General features: G+C 42.8%; 1 protein-coding gene across 1 annotated transcript; it reads left to right on the top strand.

Moving 5' to 3' along the window:
* Positions 1-73: 73 nt before the first annotated feature.
* On the top strand, positions 74-14,958 carry yki (Transcriptional coactivator yki). Its single transcript, XM_069112144.1, has 6 exons — positions 74-1,390; positions 9,815-10,038; positions 10,203-10,393; positions 10,467-10,653; positions 11,072-11,157; positions 11,243-14,958. The coding sequence occupies exons 1-6, from the start codon at positions 747-749 to the stop codon at positions 11,336-11,338; spliced, it is 1,428 nt and encodes a 475-aa protein (XP_068968245.1). The 5' UTR covers positions 74-746; the 3' UTR covers positions 11,339-14,958.
* Positions 14,959-19,469: the final 4,511 nt, after the last annotated feature.

Here is a 19,469-nt window from a genome sequence, read left to right as displayed (position 1 = left end):
GTTATAATTTGGTAACAGTATTAGCCAGTAGGTAGCGTGGAAAGATGAGAATCAGTCGGATACACGGGAATTTCTAGGCCCTGTACGTAATCGCGTGTCCACGCACGGTGAACGCTAGCACTCGTTTGCTAGACGGCCGGCTAGCAAAACGAGTCGATTTCTCCTGGTGCGCGATATCGTGGTAAGAGGTGGAGGAGACGTTACTCGTCGAAAAATTCGAGGGTATTGTCGAAGGTTAGAGGTACAAGGGGACCTTGTGGTAGTTAGAACGACGGCGGCAGCGACGGCGGCGGCGGCGGCGGCGGCGGCATTGTCCTGCTTGTTTTGTTGTCTCTCGCGACACGCACAGGTGGAAAAGAGAAGAAGCTATCGCGTTGTCGAGGAATCGAGGAGTGACGGAGGAGAGCGAGACTGTGTGTACAGGTCAAATAGAGAAGAGACTGGTGGTGTGCTATGCACGAATGCCCATAGGTGTACCGTAAAAGACAAGAGCAAACGTAGCGTAAAGGGGAGAGGGAGAGGTGGAAAGAAGGTTCAGAACGACGGTGACGAAAGAAAAAGACAGGAAGGAGATAGGATAGGCGAGAAGACGGAAAGAAGGGAAGAAAGAAGAGTGTAAGAGAGAAAGAGAGGGGAGAACTAAAGAAGAACGAAAGGTAGCAGCAGAGTGTACAGGATACGAGGAGAGAGAGACGACAGGGCGAAAGAAAGACACGGACGAAGCGCGTTAGAGTGCGTGATCCAAAATGGCGCTGAACCAGGACGTGGACCAGTTGTCGAAAAGTAATCTGGTAGTAAATATCGATCAAAACTCGGAATCGGATCTACAGGCACTGTTCGACAGCGTCCTGAAGCCAGACTCGAAGCGTCCGCTGCAAGTACCACTGCGCATGCGCAATTTACCAGATTCCTTCTTTAATCCACCGTCGACGGGTAGCAAGAGTCCCTCGATTTCGCATTCACGGGAGAATTCGGCGGATTCCGCGTTTGGTACAGCGGCCGCGGTCGCCGGTGCCGGCCCAGCACCCGGTGGAAACGCCACCGGTACATCAGCTACCGGAGCAGCAGGTGCGGCTACTGGTGGAAGTGGAAATACTGCCGCTGGTACCGGATCAAACGCCGCAGGTGCGGCTGCGGCTGCAGTCGCGGCAGCGGCCGCGGCTGGCCTCACCGTTGCTCATCCTCGCGCTCACAGCAGCCCGGCCTCTCTTCAGCAAACCTACGCCTCAGCTCAGCAGGCGCCTCAGCACGCGCCCCAGCCGCACGCGCGTCACCATCATCACCAGAAGCAACGCAGCTACGACGTCATCAGTACGGTCGACGACCTAGGTCCCCTGCCACATGGATGGGAACAGGCGCGCACCCCCGAGGGACAAATCTACTTCCTCAAGTAAGTCTACTTTCCTCTTTTTGCTTTCCAAAGCCTGTTGTTCTATTCTTTTTTCTTTCCTTTCCCTATTTCCTGTTTATCTCCCTTCCCGCCCATTTCTATCTTCTTTTCGAATCGATCGAATCATATAGATTTTTCAACATTTTTCTAACATGTCCACAGAATCTGACTAGTTACCTATCAACGGAACCCTTGTTCATGAACGTTCTTAAGGTTTCCTCGATAAACGCTAGTTTCACGTTTGCCGATCCTCTTACGGCATTATACGAAGCAGAAGATACGGGAAGGGAATGCCGAGAACAGACGACATCGATCTGACATTTTCTTTGTCATTTCACAACCTTATTGATTCATCTCCAAGTGGATTCTATCTATGACCATTGAATAAACGATCCTACTCCGGATCGGAGCAGTTCACCGTTGTACGCGACTGCTGGCTGGTTCACATTTTCGTCGTGTTGGGGTCTCACATACCTCAAGGCCGTTACTGTCTTTATCACCACCTCGACTTACTCATCGTTGTTTCTCCGTTCCTCCGTTTCTCGGCCGCGTCTCCCCACTGCCAATTGCTCGCATATCCTCCTTGTCCCCGCTATGGATCCCGTTTTCTCGTCTTTCTCTTGGCTCGGCTCTCCTTGTCAATCTCGAGCCGCCTACTCGATACCTCCACAGTCCCTTCCCCGTTTCTCTTCCATCTCGCTCGTTTAACCTGATCCACCTGCGCCGTCACTAGGATTCCCACGTGTCACCTGTCGTGGGAAACGCTCCTCGTCTGCTTTGTCGCCTCATTCGCTTCCTTCCACCCACCTGTATTTCGCCGGTGGCTTGGACGTTTCTCTCTTTTTTCGATCGCCGCGTCTAATTTCCAATATTTCACGATTTTCGTGACGAAGCTGCTTCAAACAGCAGTTTTCAAGGAATTAGAGATCGCCCAAATCATCTTTCGCTTTGTTCCACTTATGGAACAACATAAGACATATCTCTTTCAGACATATCTCTCTTTTATTTTGTTTATTTTTCTTTTAATTTCGAGGATAATAGCTAATGTCGGCATACATTACCACGTTCAATTTCTTCGAGTTAACGTATTTTCCTCGGAGTCGATCGATCGACCGCGTTACGTTTTCCTCCTTGTTTGCTTTGATGTCTGATTACGATTTCGTTGGTCGAGTGGCTGATGTCACGTACAGATATCCCGGCGATAATCGATACGTTTTGCCTCCGTATCGATAACGAGTACACCTGCGAACGAAGGGATTCTCGTTCATTCAGTTATACCTATACTTTTGTAAATATTCAACGTGTCTTCTTTTCAACGTTCGCCTTCCTCAAAACCGATTGAAAAGGGCTTTCATTCGGTTAGCCGGTATTGTTCTTCGCCTCATTTCCAAGTATTTTCATCGTCATTCTCTTTTTGTTCTTATTTCTCTTTCTCCTTTTTTATTTGCAAATAAGAAGAACGCGATTTACAGAGAAGCTAGGAAAAAGAACTCGAGAAATCTCTGTTCTTGTGTATGCGTCTCCTTCCAGAAAGTTTTACCTGAGTTTTACCGTCCGAACCCTGTCTATTAATGCTTTACTGCGAATTATACCTGCCGCTTACATTTTTGTAAGAACGAGGACTAGGCAGGTTAGTTTTTGAGAATGCTATTGGATCTTATTCCTCGTAAGACTTATCCCTTTATGTGGTGTCCATCACTTTCAACCCTCCACAGTTATATATTTTCTGTGTGAATATGGATTTCCTTCTTCTTTTATTTTGGAACCCTTATTTTCACCTACCAACTTAAAATTTTCAAGCTCGGAAGCTATACAGCCAAGATGGTCGGTCTCGTTTCGTTCCATTTAAGGGGAATTTCTTTCAGGGAAATCATTTCCGTTTACGTTCTATGATTTCAGCGTGAGCTGGAAACTCGAATGAACGTCGCGCAACGAGCCTTCGCTTCGAGATAGCATCGTGAAAGTTGTAAAACTCGTCGATAGGTATCGTCGTCGAATCATCGAGCAATTTTCAGATACGCTGTCGTTGACGTATATTTTACCGTCTTTCGTTGATCGTTATTTAATCACTCCCTCGTCCTTAATTTCTCGAGCCACTAAGTCCTACCGAAATGTTACGTAAAAACGTAATTAGACAATCTTTCCCGTCGATCTTTCGCCGTAACTTCTATGTTCTTAATGCTCGTAACACAGCTCGTTCTCTAATTTTCTAAAAGGTTCTCTTTCTAGTTTTCTAAAAGGTTTTATCGCAATCGTACTTTCTACCAGGAGTCGCGTCTTTTCGTTTGCTCGTTCGTATCGAAACGTATATCTGAAATTGTCTTCATATAGGATCTGAAATTTAGTCGTTTCTATGAAACGGAGCCGTTTTCCCTCGGTACTTTGTAATGTATCGGTAACGTGCCCATTCGCAATGCAGGAAGCGGAATGAAATGGTAAAGGAAAGAAAGGAGTGGCTCGACGAATAATTACGTTTACCCGAGTAGCCTTGTATCGACGAGAATTAATCACGTCTCAGGTTCGCGCTTCTCCGACCGATTTATGGCTATTCCGACCGCGACCGATCCGACGTAAATATCGTTTAATTGTTTATAGTAAGATATAGTAGTTGCTGCCGTGCTCCGGTGCTACTATGGATTATCGTTCATGAAACGAGAAAAAGCATGGCATTCCCTCGATAGACGTAACACAGCGGCCGCGAGGAGAGTTGCTCGGTAATGGCCGATGGTAAAAGAAGTGCAGCCAACCGAGAGCCGCACGGTTGTTGTATTATGCAGTAATGACTACCGTGACGGCACCCGTGTCTTCTCTCTTATTTCTCTTCTCTCGCGCCGTTCGTCCAATTACCTCTGGCCCGTCTCTCCGAGCTTTTGGATCTTATCCAGAAGCGGGACTTATTAGAATCTAATTTGCGTAATTGAAACGTGATTCGAGCCGCGAACAAACTGACTCTTTGAAACCTTCTAGGAAGTGTCGCCTCGCCTCTCTTTCCCTTCCTCTCTCTTTCTCTCTGTTACGTCGCTTCTACTCCGTGCATTCTCTTAGTGTATTCTATATTCTGCCAGAGAAAATAACGAGAGAGCCTAAACAGAGAAACGTTGACGACGACGCGCCGTTTAAACGTCCGGTATCGTTGGAAGCGACCAGATCGCGTCATCGTCTTTCAACCAACTCGCTTGTTTCGCGCGAAATTTCACGCGATTGACGGAGAGTTCTTAGTAGAGACCTATCGTTGCGATTTTTTCTTGGATTTTTCGTTTGCCGCGCGGTTGGCGCGCAACTCGCGCGTTACTACCTCGCCGTATAATGTTATACGTTGGTCCCGTTAGCTAGGTTCGCGTATTACATACCAGCGAGAAGGAGCAACTGTATACCGTCGAAACGAAACGACTTTGCCACGAACCAGTGGAGGGATCTTTTTTTTTTTTCTTCATGTTTCATCGACCGGACGTAAACAGCGGCGCCGTCTCTTCTCTCTCGGAGAGACAGGCAAAGACATCGCTCTCTTATCGCGATGTACGTTTGCTCGCTCGAACGCAACGATCTTGCCAGTTCGAGAAACACGTTCCACCGCCAGGTGAACACACGAGACATGACGAGCAGGCAACCAAGGTTTTCCGTCAACTGTATCGTTTGACGAAACATTAGTCACGAGCAGAGTCACACTATACGTGGAATTCAACCGACTCTACATTTATTCGCTTCAACGGATCTCGTTTATCGAGCTCGTTTCACGAACGAGTGTCATTCCTTGTACCGATTCTTCTTCGTTCGTATGTTTTCTTTGGTTTCTGGCGAGCAAATATCTAATTTTTTACTTTTGCTACTAAATTTTTGGGAAAGCCGAAGAATCGAACGACAATTCTCTTTGGCTGTTACTGGTATTAAGGTCGAGATAGGTGCGGATTATTCGGAATTGTTTGCGACTGGTAGAAATCACGCGTTAAAAAATCACGCGTTCCTATGTGACGCGATAAAACGTTCGAAATCGTACGAGTAACGAACCACGCCCGCGCTCTAAAGTATCTGAGAAACGAATACTGTTATATACGGAGCGTAATCGCGAGGCTGAGATGCTAATGGCAATTGATTCGCGGCTACTTCCTCGTTCGAGCGACGGAGTAACGCGAATCTCTCGCGAACTGGTCGATAACGACCGCGAGAGAAGCGATCCACGAGTGGAATCGACCGTGCCGATATATTGCAGCCGTTTTCCTCGTAAATTCATTTCGAGGACGTTTAGTATCTATGCATTTTCGAATGCAGTGAAAGTTGACCGCGTGTGCGCGACATCGGCATCCTGTTGTGTTCAGGGTCAGTTCGACAACGCGGACACGCATTTTCCTTCTGTTTTTTTCCATCGTGTCCGATATTTTATCTTTTTCGTCGGTTGTTCGTGTCTTTTAAGTTTTTATCTGAGAAAAAAGGAAAGAAAAAAAGGAGAAGGGGGAAAAAAAGAAATAACGCTATTTGAGAAATTCAAGAGGAAACTATGCGCTGATTGCTCGTGGAACGACCACATTTCCGCGACGCGGCGTGTCGAATGGGTATAATCCGTTTCTCGTTTGGTGTGCCGCGTCTCGAAAGACGTTCCTCTCGATAAGCGAAAGGTACAGAACGATAAATAACATTCGTGACGCGAGGAGAGCTAAAAACGCGAGATAAACGACACACGGCAGACTTTATTTTACGCGCGCGTCACGTTCGATCTATTTGTATTACAATGTACGGTGTGCTCGTGTTCGTTTGTGCGCGCGTGTGTACACGCGCGCGTAACAGTTGCATCGGTAATATTATGCGCGTTATATAGTAATCGGTGTTTTCCACGGAACGAGGAGTAGGTCGTGCTCTTTTCCGCAAAGGCGTTACAACGTTAAGACGTTCACATAAGGATCGAAGTTTTTACTCGACCACTCGACAGGCTAAAGACCCCGACACACCTGTAGACGAGAGAGAGTCTTGCGCTGCAAACACGAATGCCAGATAGGAGGACAAATCTCCGGGAATACCTCGAATGTATCGAAAGTTCAAGGCGGACCGAGCGTCCTCGGCGAGACTCGCTCTCGCCGCTTTCCGACTAACGATCACCGTTCTGTCCTTTTTCTGTTTTCTTCGTCGTTGATTTTCAAGTGACTTGCCAGGCGTTTCATTTTGTCAGCCATTCGAATAATAACTTATCGCTGCGGCTAATCGAAGTCGGAGGGGACTACGATACGTCGATTAGAAAACTATTTTCGATTGGACAATCTTTTCGAGCTCGTACAAAGGTTTATAGGTTTTTAGTAATCCTTGCGATATTCGTAGATTTTCTTCGATGATATTGACGCGTAGTTAAATAGAAATTTCGTGTATCGTTAGAGGTTTCGAGTCGACTCGTAAATATCATCTATGACGTCATAATCGGTCCGTGAATATTGTTTCATATTTGTTCCATGCGACGTGACGGCGATGTTCCGTTCGCTACGTACTTCGGCTACAATTTATGTACTCTCGAAGCGAAGATTCTCAATTGATACGCTGCGTGTCGTGTCTGAACGCGTAGCCCCGTTCATTCAAAGAGGCCTTTGCTTTCTCGCACTGTCTCGTATCGAGCGCTCGGTGTTCGTTATCGATGTTTCGCGCGCTTGACTTTGAAAACAAGGGATCGCCTCGATTTCCGAAACGAGCAGCCGACGCGACGCCTAGTCTAGAGAGAAGATGAAACAGTGTGGAAAGCGAGGAGGATGCCTCGATGTCTAGGGTTATCGAGCATTGTTCGTTAAGCGGTTCTGCTGGCAGTTGTTTGTTCTCGTAGGTCGTTAAAAGCATGTATTAACTCGGTACTTGGATGTCATTTTTGGAAGGGGATCGGTCGTAGCTTTTTCGAGGGGGGAGGGTGCTGGAGGGATGTAACGAGTATCGTGCATCGACGACCACGAGCACAACCACGACGACCAAGACGACGACGACGACGACGACGACGACGACGACGACGACGACGACGACGACGGGAGAGAAGAGCAGGCAAGCGAAAGAGAGCGTCGGTGCGAGAGTGTCTATTTACGAGTTGTCCGGCGCCGTGATGTCCGGAGTAAAAATACATCGTAGTCCGTATGCTGTGCGCCACACAGAAACCCTCTTGTAATTCTCCAATGCTCTCGAGCTGCCTGCCTGGCTGCCTGGTTGCCTGTTCGCCTGCTAGCCTGCCTGCTAGCTTGCTTACTTGCTTGCTTACTTGCCTGCCTGCTTGCTTACCTCTCCCTCTTTTCCTCTTCTCGCTTCTTTCCTTTCTCTACCCTTGCCTCTCGGCCACCTAGCCCTCTCTCTCTCTTTCTCTCTCTACCTCGGACTCTCTTGGAACGCATCCAACCGCTCCCGGAGAGACCCGCGACATGTAGCTTTTGGAACACACCGCCGTTCTGTATTCTGCTATGCCACCGCCGATCACGCATCCTGGAGATAGATTTTCAATTTCTTTTCCTTTGCCCTGTTGTTCTTCCTTTCCTTCCTTTTTATTACTTTAATCGTAACTATACGATTCTTCTGTCATTTTTTTGATCAACGAGGAAACGTGAGTTTCTCTCGAAGCTGAATCGATCGGTACGATCGAATCGTAGCTGGGGAAGGATAGGAGAAGGTAAAGAAAAGCATCATTTTCGAGAGTCGTCTGAGAAAAGTTCATCGGGATGATCGTTCTGTCCGATTTCCTTTCGTCTAATTCGACCGAGGAAAGCGTCATTCAGCGAGAGTTCGGAGGGAAATTTCAAATTTTCTTGACCGATCGACGCGATCGTACGCGTCTCTGTTGTTATCCGGAGATCGCGTCAGAGGAATCGACGAGCCGTGTTTTGTTCGTGTCCTTCTCGATCCGTGGCTGCCCGGTGACGGATCTCGGGAAACGACGCAGCTTAACACGCTCGATCAGATATATCTCGATTGGATAATGCTCTTAATGTTAAAACTACGTCAAACGCGTTCTGTTCCGCGGGTATTATTAACCGTGTAAGAAGATTTGTTTCTCGCTCGGAAATACTGAGAACCGGTGCACGATATCCCGATGCGGATTTAGACAACTTGTTTATGTCGTCGCCGATGACTTAAGCGAAACGCATTAAGTCATCGTCCATGGAATGCAAACGAGTGACACTTTTGGCAAAATATAAAGCGGGCTGAACTCTTCTGCGTTCGTGGTGATTCGAGAATCGGTGGCGGCTGCTGTTCGAGGAACTCGTGACAAGCGATTTGAACGTATTCGTTTAAATGGTTACGAGAATTATCATTGGAAAAGCAATCTTCTTCCTACGCGTCCACGAAATTTGCCACGCGGATGGATCTGTTGGTTAATGGTTCTGGCCCGATGTACATCGCCCGATTGGGAAATTTCGGTGTTCGAACCACGGTGTCGTATTAAGCGTGCCGCATGTTCGATCGTTGTCTAAAATTTCTATGGAGTCAGGCAAGGTAATCGGTTCGCAAAGGTATTCGTTTCACGAAGGTAAATAAGAGCGGCGGCGGTCGTGTACGGTGTAGTGTTTTCTACTTCCTCTCGGCTGAAAAGTGACACGTGAGTAAGGTAAATACGTTAGGTAGAGGGAAGACGACGAGATCGGCAATCACAGCCATTAGCTGTTATTTTTGTCGACCGAGAGACGACGTAGTGTTTTCGTGCCGAGTAAAGCCGTTTCGGATAAAACGACCACGACTCCATCCACATCCCCGTGTGCTAAGCTGCTGCCGTTGCCGAACGATGCTTTGCCATTTAATTAACCACGATGCTCGTCCCGCACAGTAGGAGGAATTAGTTGGACGATCGAAGAGACGCTCCGGGCCGTGCGTGGCTACGATTTCAAGGACCCATGCTACACCGTTTCGTCCCGTATCGGAGCCAGATCGCGGTGTGTGCGGTAACTTCTCAAAACGGAGTTCGGGCTCATTCGTACGCAGAAACACACGGTACAGCTTTTGCTGCCGTCTGTTTCCGCGAAATGCTTTAAAATACGATCATGATGTGTTGGAACGTGTATTTCGTGGCTTCTTGTTTCTTGACTTTTCGATTCTTCGACCTGCCACCGATCACGCGACGAATAAATAAAGGAGACGAATCCGAGCGTTTCCGCGAATAACAGAGCATAACGTTTCGATCGCTGTTTCATATTGACGACGAGATCATGACGTGGAAGAATGGTACAAAGTGGTTTGATCCTTGGGGAAATTTCGCGAAATACGTTTTATTCTCTCTCTCGAGACGTTAAAACTCGTATGCTAACTACCGCTAGGCGCCTGCTGTTACTCCTTCGCGTCGTCTTTTGAATGGAACTATTTTTAGAATGCGCCTACTATATGTGGATAACTGTACGTGCCGTGGCGTATTCAGTTTCTGCACGGGGCCACGCTATACGTACAAAATAGCACGACGTCTGAACGTGTTATAATTTTATTTTCCAGCCACCTGACGCGAACCACGACATGGGAAGATCCACGAAAAACAGCGGCAGCAGCGAACGTGGCAGCTGTGGCTGCCGCCGTCGACAATGGGAAATCCTCGACCGGCGCTACCAATTCTCTAGGTCCATTGCCCGACGGATGGGAGCAAGCGCGTACTCCTGAAGGAGAAATCTACTTCATTAATCATCAGACACGTACCACTTCGTGGTTCGATCCAAGAATCCGTAAGTTTCATTGCGATCGACCCACTCTAAACCGCGTAGGTTGCTTCCAAAGGTCGATCATAGACGAGTGTCTTTATTTTCATGCGAGAATTCGCAATTCTCTTCGTACGAATTGTTAAACTTTTACCGGATATTGTATCGAGCTCTGCTATGTTTTGTTTTAGCTACACATCTACAAAGGGCTCCGACTTCAGGTGCGATGTTACCACAAAACTGGCTTCAACAACAACAACCCACAGGTGGTGGCATTCAGAGTAATCAAACATTGCAAGCGTGTCAACAGAAACTCCGTCTTCAGTCGTTACAGATGGAACGCGAGCGTCTTAAGCAACGACAACAGGAAATTATACGTCAGGTGAGTACTTATTCGAGTGTTTGATCGCTCGCTTTTGTCTTTCATAATATCGCGCGGTCTTTTCTATCTGTAGCAAGAGCTTATGCTCCGACAAAGCACTACCGATGCCGCTATGGACCCATTTTTATCAGGAATCAACGAACAACATGCACGTCAGGAAAGCGCAGACAGTGGTCTGGGTCTTGGTTCTGCTTATTCTCTTCCTCATACACCTGAAGATTTTCTTGCAAATATCGACGATAACATGGATGGCACCAGTGGTAAGATAAGATGTTCTTTTATATGCGATATCGTCGTCCTAATGCTTAATTGTTCTATCTGCATTCTTCAAACAAATTTAATTAATCAACTCACATATATCTCATTGATATAAAGAATACAAATTTATAATAGTATGTTGAAAATCCTACTTAGAAAACAACAAATATGTATTGAGTTTTTTTAAGTTCTACATACAATAATTTAAAATTTCATAAACTTTGAACACAATTTTTTCAGTTTATAAATCAGCGAAGATAGAATAATCAAGAAGTAGAGCGATAATATTTCACGGGAAGAGACAACGGTCCGTTTTCCATAAACTTGAGCTTAAAGTCTTCCTTGAACATTATCACACCTGAACTCGCTTCGACAATATTACGGTAATATTAAAAGCTTTCTTTCTTTTCTCTTCTACAGATGGTGGTGCACCTATGGAGACCCCAGATCTCTCTACACTGAGCGATAATATCGATTCGACGGACGATCTTGTTCCATCGTTACAGGTATTTATTAAATCTTTATATATAAAAGTAGTTACAAAGACTGTTTCAAATATCACTCTCCTGTTTCTTGTAATTTTGTTTCCAGCTGAGTGAAGATTTCAGTAGCGATATTTTGGACGATGTGCAATCGCTGATAAACCCTAATACGACAAAACCTGAAAACGTGCTGACGTGGCTGTAGTATGGAGGAAAGAATTGTCTATGACAGGCAAGCAATTTATGAAATCGATTCGTTAAAAAAAAAATTGCAATTTCAATACGTCTAAACTAAATGGAACGATTCTAGAGGATCTTACCAGTAAAGTAACGACTATTCCATAAAAAAAAACGCACGTGAACGAGAAAAATTTTAAAGTTTAAGTAGAATGGAGCCTTAATTACAAAATGCGCTATGCTCAACGTATATACAGAAATGTGTATACAGAAACATTCACAGGGTGTCCTAGAAATGTTGACGATAATTCGGAAGATTATAGTTCTTATTGAATTCCATACTACGAATTTTTTGTTATATATCGTGCTTGTTGAATAATGAGAGATGGTAAAAAATAGTGAAATTCGAAGCCTTAAAATCTAGTGTTCATGGCAAGCTTGTCGAGTCTTCCTGAAGAAATTTTTGAGAATGTTGAGCAGGCCGTAATTATCGTTGAGGCTTCTCCAGAAACTAGTTTTCTCTTCCACCATTTTTTACCACCTGCTGCATGGAATAATCGAAATTGTTGGAATTGAATGAAGAATACGATCTTTGACGTTGTATTTTAAGATTTTTAGGACATCTTGTATGTAAAAAATGTATTCGGGTCTTTCTCTTTCTCTCTTATTATTAGGGTATTTGAGTGTTTGTATGCTTGTATGCGTGTATGAGTGCATTTGTCCCCACAACATTTTGTATATAAGTTTGTATTTCTATACTAAAGCATTGTACGAGAGGGAGCGAGAGAGAGAACTGAATATTATTCATTTTATTATGAGTAATAATATTTAATGTGCGTACCGTTCGGGTCAATGGAGGAGAGCGCAATGAATGGAGAAAGCTCGATATACTTCCCGATAGTATGGAGTAGACAAGTAAATTGTTGTTTAATTATATTTATATCACGTTGGTTTACACAAGGAATCTGATATCATGACATATCAGATTTTTTTACGATCATGGATCTCGCATGTGATTTAAATTTAAAAAGAACACCGTCATACCTGATGTGTTCACGGAATTTGTGAACGTACATTGAAAACTTGTGGAACGAAATAAGGACGAAGTGCAATTATTATGAAAACACTATGTACAGAGAGAATGGAAGAACAAGAAGAAAGAGGGTATGATGTTCGATAAATGATATTTTATTCGATATTCATCGATTCATATAGCGGTGATCTTTATATGATGTTTACGGAAGCAACGGCAACGTCTAAAAGTATCGAAGCATTTTTAACACACGGACACTTGTCTATACTTCGAAGTTGGCATACGGAACAAGTCGTGTTACATGTATGATTCAGATTCGAAACAGATTTCTCCGAATCGCATGTGTGTGTGTATACATATATATACACACATGTACACCGCAATCGAGTGTCGATAATGCTCAGACTATTTTACAAGCGATATGCTTAAACGAAGTGCCTTTTCTTTGCAATCGATTAGAACGACAATATTGATCGTCATGTTTTAAAGCAATAACCGTCCGTCTATACGAGATGTTTATATGAACATGTGGTAATTGTTAAAATAGACAAACACGTTTTTAGACCCTTTTAAATACTTTGAAAGGGGAACACAAAATGAATATATATATTTTTTTTATATATAAAGTCTATACCTGTTACAAATTGCAGTTATTGGTATTTTGAAATCACTGTTAGATTATAAAATTCTCTTACGTTTTATACTACATACAGTTATATTATGGACATTAAAAAAGGAGAGTATATGATGTTTATAGATTACCTTTAAATATCTTTAGCCTTAAGGATTTTTCGCGTATTTCTTTCCCTTAGTTCTTGGGGATAAGAAAATTGAAAGAAAAAAAGAGGCCGTCAATCTTGTACTTTGTATGTTCCTCGCGAAACACCAGTAGTAATGGTTATTATCGAATAATCAAAGCGACATGGTAAAGAGGAGACGTACATGTATATTTAGTTACATGGCAGCTTAAGTGTATACATACGTTATAAAAAGAAGGGAAAGAAAAAGAAAAAAGAGGAAAAAAAGTGAAGGAAAGAAATATCGGAGGTTGACGTAACTTTCTTTTGTTAGTCCGAAATAATGCGGCGATAACGTTGATAAGTACTGTACCCCAGTGATAACAATCACGCGATCACCAATTTTATCCGACTGATCTATTCCATGTTTTACGTTTTTTCTTTCTATAGTTCGAAGTACACGAAGAAAGAGCTGTTATCTTTCTCAAATAATCAAAACATTATCTTGTTAACGTTTCCTTGTTAATCATCGAATTTTCATTGTTATCGAATCGTCACAGTTACGTCTGCCAACCACGGTCGTTCATCGAAGATCATAGAATTTCATTGATAAATTAAAAGAAAGAAAAGAAATGAAAACACAAAAAAGGTGGAAGGAAAAATCCGTAAGCTCTCCTGCCTTTTCCCTCAGTAAGGAAAAGTTCCGGAGACGCAAGTTAGATTTTTGTTTTGTAGTTATTCGCACGCTTGGTTTTATCTTTTATATTGCTACAACGGTAGCTGTGCGAGTAGCACGAATATTTGACCTCTTTATTTTTTAATAAAGTATAAAACGATCATGTAATATTCGTTCGATATTTGTGTTACTATCTGTATTATTCGACTGAAACTTGGAAAGCGATCGCTGTATAGTAATTACGTGTAGCAACACAAAACACGGTAGACTTAACGCTCCTGTTATCTACATTAAAAATCATTGTAAGAAGAAAATTTTTATAATCGTTTCATGGTAATTTTTTTTTTTTTTTTTTAATATTAGGCATGATATATATATCCTTTCTCGAATTACGAGTGTCTCTTGTTTCCTTATTATCGGTATATTAAATGTTTCTGTATAGTAATATCGTAACGATTTTAATGCGAATGGCTATATAAAGAATAAAGCTGTTGTACAAACGTATAAAAGAAGGCATTCATAGTTTGAGAAGACTATATCGATAGTGATTTTAATCATGTCGGGAGGCACAAAATCTTTCTTCTAATTATCGTTGTCTACTATGTTTTCTGTTCATGGTTATTATGTTCGATCGTAACGCGAAGCTTGTATTAAACGCGAAGATCTATTTTCGAGTGCGATCCAAAAAAGTTACCATCGTTAACAAGGATCACGAAATCGTTGCGTTACGTTACTCTCGTTGCGACAGCTTCCAGGCGTGCAGGTCAGATACATTTAATGTATTATTTTTATTGCTAGTTAACGATAATATTAATATTACCATACCGTATCTTGCTTTTAGTCTAAACTCAATTTAGTTGTTATGTGTAGGGGCGGGGGGAGCATCGCGTGGAGGCAGAGACCTCTTACAAAGTGCCTTCAATTTAACGTGAAGAAAAATAAGTGTTATTTCACGAAATGGAAAGCGTTTGTTAATAACAGTCGAATAACAGTAACAGAAAACGAAAACAAGTCAAGAAACTCCCCTTGGGTGACATCCATAATATCTGAGATTATACTACGAGAAGCAATTAGTTGTTTAATATCAGTATTTATATATGCTCATTGGCAATAATTTGTGACGTACACATTTTTATATCGGTAACAAGTGCCTTAGTAATAACGATAATGATAAATATATTGTTTACTTACGTACTGACAAACAGTGTTATTTTTCTGTACTCCTAAACATTGCTTTTATTTAACCCGTTCCGTATACGCCCCACGCTGAACTTTCCGTTCAAGCCATTTGGAATTTTCATTGTAAAACGAATAATTAAAAAAAAATTAATTTTTACATCACTAAAAAATATTATGTAGGACTCGTCTGATAGAGTAAATGTTCAACCATATGTTTGTTAAAACAATTGCTTAAAACTTATATTTATTCGTTTGATGTTAAACAATACACCCTTTCGTTGTTAATTATGTTTTCTGCAATATTAAACAAATTGTAAGGCATAGGCAAAAATATCAGAAGCAAAACTATCAATCGTAATAACGTGTAGCGTATGCGCCCCACGCGGTCTGAACGGAAAGTAACCAAAAATTAGTCCTGCACAGAACGTGTTAAACCACACGTGTATTTCTACATCGTAACATATACATATAGAATTACCTATATGCATATGTACGTAGATGTAGTCAATCTCGATAGGTATGTCCCATTTACCATCGTCCCACGCAAATTGCGAGGCATCCAAGTCTCTCATTTTTCTCTATGTACGTCCTTGCGTTCCCGATTTGCCATTGTTGTTAGTCACCGCGACCGCCTCGTTTCGTAGTGGAATGATCGATCGACAAAACGAGAGGAAAGCGTAATGCTTGTTCGATGTGTTCTTTTTTCACGATACCTCGGATCCGAGCATCAGCCATCGTTGTCGAGACGGGATGGAAGCGGCAGATTTCTGATTTGGCAAGGGGTGGGATTGAACGGCGATAGGGAACGAACGGTGGCAGTTTGCGAGGGTGGCTACGAACCCCATGACGTCCTGCGCGCTTCACGAGTATTTTTATGGATTCTTCCAAATGTGTTCGATCATTCTAAACGTAACTTTCTATTTAGGTATGCCCGCCCGTTTCTGCGCATACTTAACAAAACTAATTCTTTTCGAACGATGTCTATAGAATCGTCTCGTCGCAACTAGAAAATTTATATTTTTATTGCTCCCTTAATGGAGAAAACACTACCGGATGAGGAAGTTTATTGAAGAAACTGATTACTGAAAAAGATATTAACACTTTTGGGTTCAACTTAGTCGATTTAGTTTTAAATAAGGTTTTTCTAATTCCCGTTGGGGCTTTTTATTGTTTAGTATTATAGTTTAGTATTATTATATTATAGATAGAGATGAAAGTTTCTTCTTTTGTAAAAATCTATGTGAAAAAGAGTTTGGTGTACTAATCAATAACCATAAATCACACTGGAAATATTACTTCCTCTGTATTTTTAATTAGTAAAAAAATTGTTTAAATGAATTCTTATCGATCAGCTGTCTTTTGAAATACATTTCAAATAAATTTATTTTAAAATTATAAAAATATTTAAAATAATAGGAAGTTATTAAAAAGAAAATGAAAATAGAATTAGGAGTTCATTTAGTTAAGCTAAACTCCTTGTACTGTTTCTTTCAAACTTTCTATCGAAATAACGAGGGTTAGCACGCGCGAGGACTTCGGTTACAAACGTTTCTTTCACGAACACATATACGGGCTAAAACCGCGTAGATCGAGTCGAGTAGAAGAAATGGTCTCCTGTCAACCGATAATAAAGCATCCGCGAGGACTGGACGAACATTAGCTACAGGATACCTGGGCTTTACCACACCTCTCTCCGCACATCCTTTCAGCAACAGAAAACCTTCAGGTTCTTGAATTATCTTCATTTGTAGTTTTTTAACTATACTTAGAAACTTGTTCATACTACACAAAAATGGATAATCCTTTGTGTAGCTCTGTCATTGGACATAAGTGAAAGCGCTACACCAGGAAAAAATAACTCCCCGAATGTTTTTTATTGATTGACAAAAACGCTAAGCATCGAGGTAGAGGATGCGCAACCAATGGTGGGCTACCGTGATGTAGTTAGGGCTACCCCTTTTTATCTTAAAGGAAAAAGAGGAGTTAGGTGCTGAGGAAAGTTCAAATGCTTTGGGTTAAAAATATATCCAAAATGGAGAAAACAATAAAATAAAATACATTCGCTGATAATATTATAAAATCCACATAGTACCACATAGTTGCACCTGCTTCTAAACGTAGAAGATTCCGATGCAGCATGGTTTTTTGTCGATCGCAAAAACTCGATAGAAAAAAAAAACGACTCCACACGCTTACCATGCTTTTCCCCTATGATATATCGCGTCTAATAGAAGCAAAAAAGCTCCCCTTCTCTCAACAGGTTGATATCTATTGTGCAAGCGGGTTGTAATGCGAGATCAACGCTGTACGTAAAAAAAAAATTAAAACTTCCCTCCCTGTAACAGGTGATCTTTTCACGGAAGGGGCGTTTTATAGCCGGCATCGTTGAAATCTCCGTTACCCTTCCACATCCCTCTCCATCGAAACACTCGATCACAAACTACACAGGCTTATAAGTATTATATCTCTATTAAAAAGTAACCTACTCGGTTCGATTCTACGTAGTTCATTATTTTATAATATTATTTACGTCGAATGCAGCTGTGAACGATGGATCAATGTTTCGGCAGCAGCTCCAACAGTAAGATTTTCTGGAAAAACGCGTGGCTCGTTAAGGATCGTCCATATGTCGGCATCCACGACCAGTCAACAATCGTACGATGACGTTGCAGATCGATCGATCGTCCCAAACGATGCGGATTTCATTTACACCGGGGGATTCCTCTTTTTTATGCGTATTTTTCTGTCGCTCCACGCTACTTTTCACGACCGTCCGGATACAGTGCATCAAAACGCGTTCTTAATGGCCACGATTTGGGTCCTTTGTAGAAACTTTCCATTTAAACGTCGTTCCATCAACGTGTTGCTCCTTCATCTTCGTGATTTGCAAAAACTCGCAAGTTACAGGAGGAAATGGGGAAAAAATAGAGAAGAAGTTTTCCAATGGATCCTGAGGTCTGTGTCATTCGATTTTTATCATTTTTACGAACAACCCGTTTGAACTCGTTCGAAGCGCATTTCCTATTTTAATGAATTAATTCTTTTTTTAAATGCAATAACGACGGGACAGAAGAGCTTCTGGTGATTAGTTAACAGTGTTAGAGAAACCGCTAATCCTCGCTGACATCCAGGGAGCTTAGACTAGCGATTAAGCGCAATAAGTGGTAAAGGAAGGTGATTCCCGCGCGGTTTCTCAAGCCGACGCTTGTCTTCGGGAATCCAGAGGAAATTTACTGGCACCTACGCGTGCGCGCGCGTCGAGTTCCGTGTTCTTTTCAAGATCGTCGGATATATACGTAAAATGGCTCTATAAATAGGATAAGAGAGACGCAGCTGAGGCGGAAAGCGGAAATCACGGGGAAAGCACGCGCTTGGGGTCGTATCGTATGTCGAGGCAGCGTAACAAAAAGACGAGAGAAAAAAAAGGGAGGAAAACTAGTAAGGGAGGAGGACGAGCGAGAAGCGTCGGCACCAATGGGTATTCGATGTTCCTTTTTGCGGATTTTCCGAGAAATCGCTTGGACAGACATTCCGATTACTTCCGATACCCTTAAAAAAAAAAAATGAATTTTTTATTCTTGAAATTATTCGTTTTTACCTTGAGGTAAAGGATAGAGTTTCAGGATTTTCGAAGAACGCGCATGCGATCAAACACGCAGGACTTAAATCGCGGACGGTTCGAGGTACATACTCGGATAATACGCGAGTATGAAGAGGATAAAGAATGAAAAAGAGAATAGGAGGTGGAAGGGGAAGGGAAAAAATCCAGCAGGGTAAGGACGTTTGAAAAGTGGCCAGAATTAACGCGTGCGCCTTGGCCACCCTGCGATCTCTCTTTTCTCTCGCCTGTCCACCCTTCATACTTGCGGTGCCAGGAGGGTGCAGTGGCCCCACGCTCCGCCCTTTGAGGGCTGACTTGCCCCTCGCCAGTCGATACAAAAAAAACCCTATAAATGAAAATGATCAGAGCTCCACGTGAACGCCACCGTTTCCTCGTTTCGTAAAAGCGGAATCCGATTACGCGCTTCCATCATAAATGATGCTCGACCGTTATCCGGTAGCATAAAGCCGTTGTAAAGCGTTACGAATTATGTTGTTGTTTACTGTACGCCTATCCACCACGATGATAAAAGACAAATCACTGCATTTTACGATCTAGAGAAAGCAAGTACTAAACAACAACAGTACGTGATTCGTATCGTAGCTCGCTGGTGCAAGTACTGGACAGTCTAACCTTTTGTTTGTTTCAGTGGACGGTCGCAATTTTTGCGATCAGTAAATACGTTGAAACGTTTTGTTATTAGGGCCGGCCAGTCATTAAGGCCGCACGCACACTCGGGGTGTCCGATTTTCTGTAATATGGGGTGAAAATACGATTCCAGACTTTCTCACCCGACAATCGTCGCGAATTCGGCAGAACGGACGGCTGCAGCAGCCGTTTTCGAAAATCTTTTGGCTAGCTAGGGCTGGAATCTGGCTGGACAATGGTCACGTATGCTTCCATCTATAAATCTTGCATTGTCCAGTGCTGATG

Source organism: Bombus flavifrons, chromosome 4 (assembly GCF_040668555.2).
Source record: "Bombus flavifrons isolate JBK064 chromosome 4, iyBomFlav1_principal, whole genome shotgun sequence".
NCBI classification, from domain to species: Eukaryota; Metazoa; Arthropoda; class Insecta; order Hymenoptera; family Apidae; genus Bombus; species Bombus flavifrons.
The sequence above is the reverse complement of the archived record's forward strand: the minus strand, read 5'-3'. Positions and strand labels throughout refer to the sequence as shown.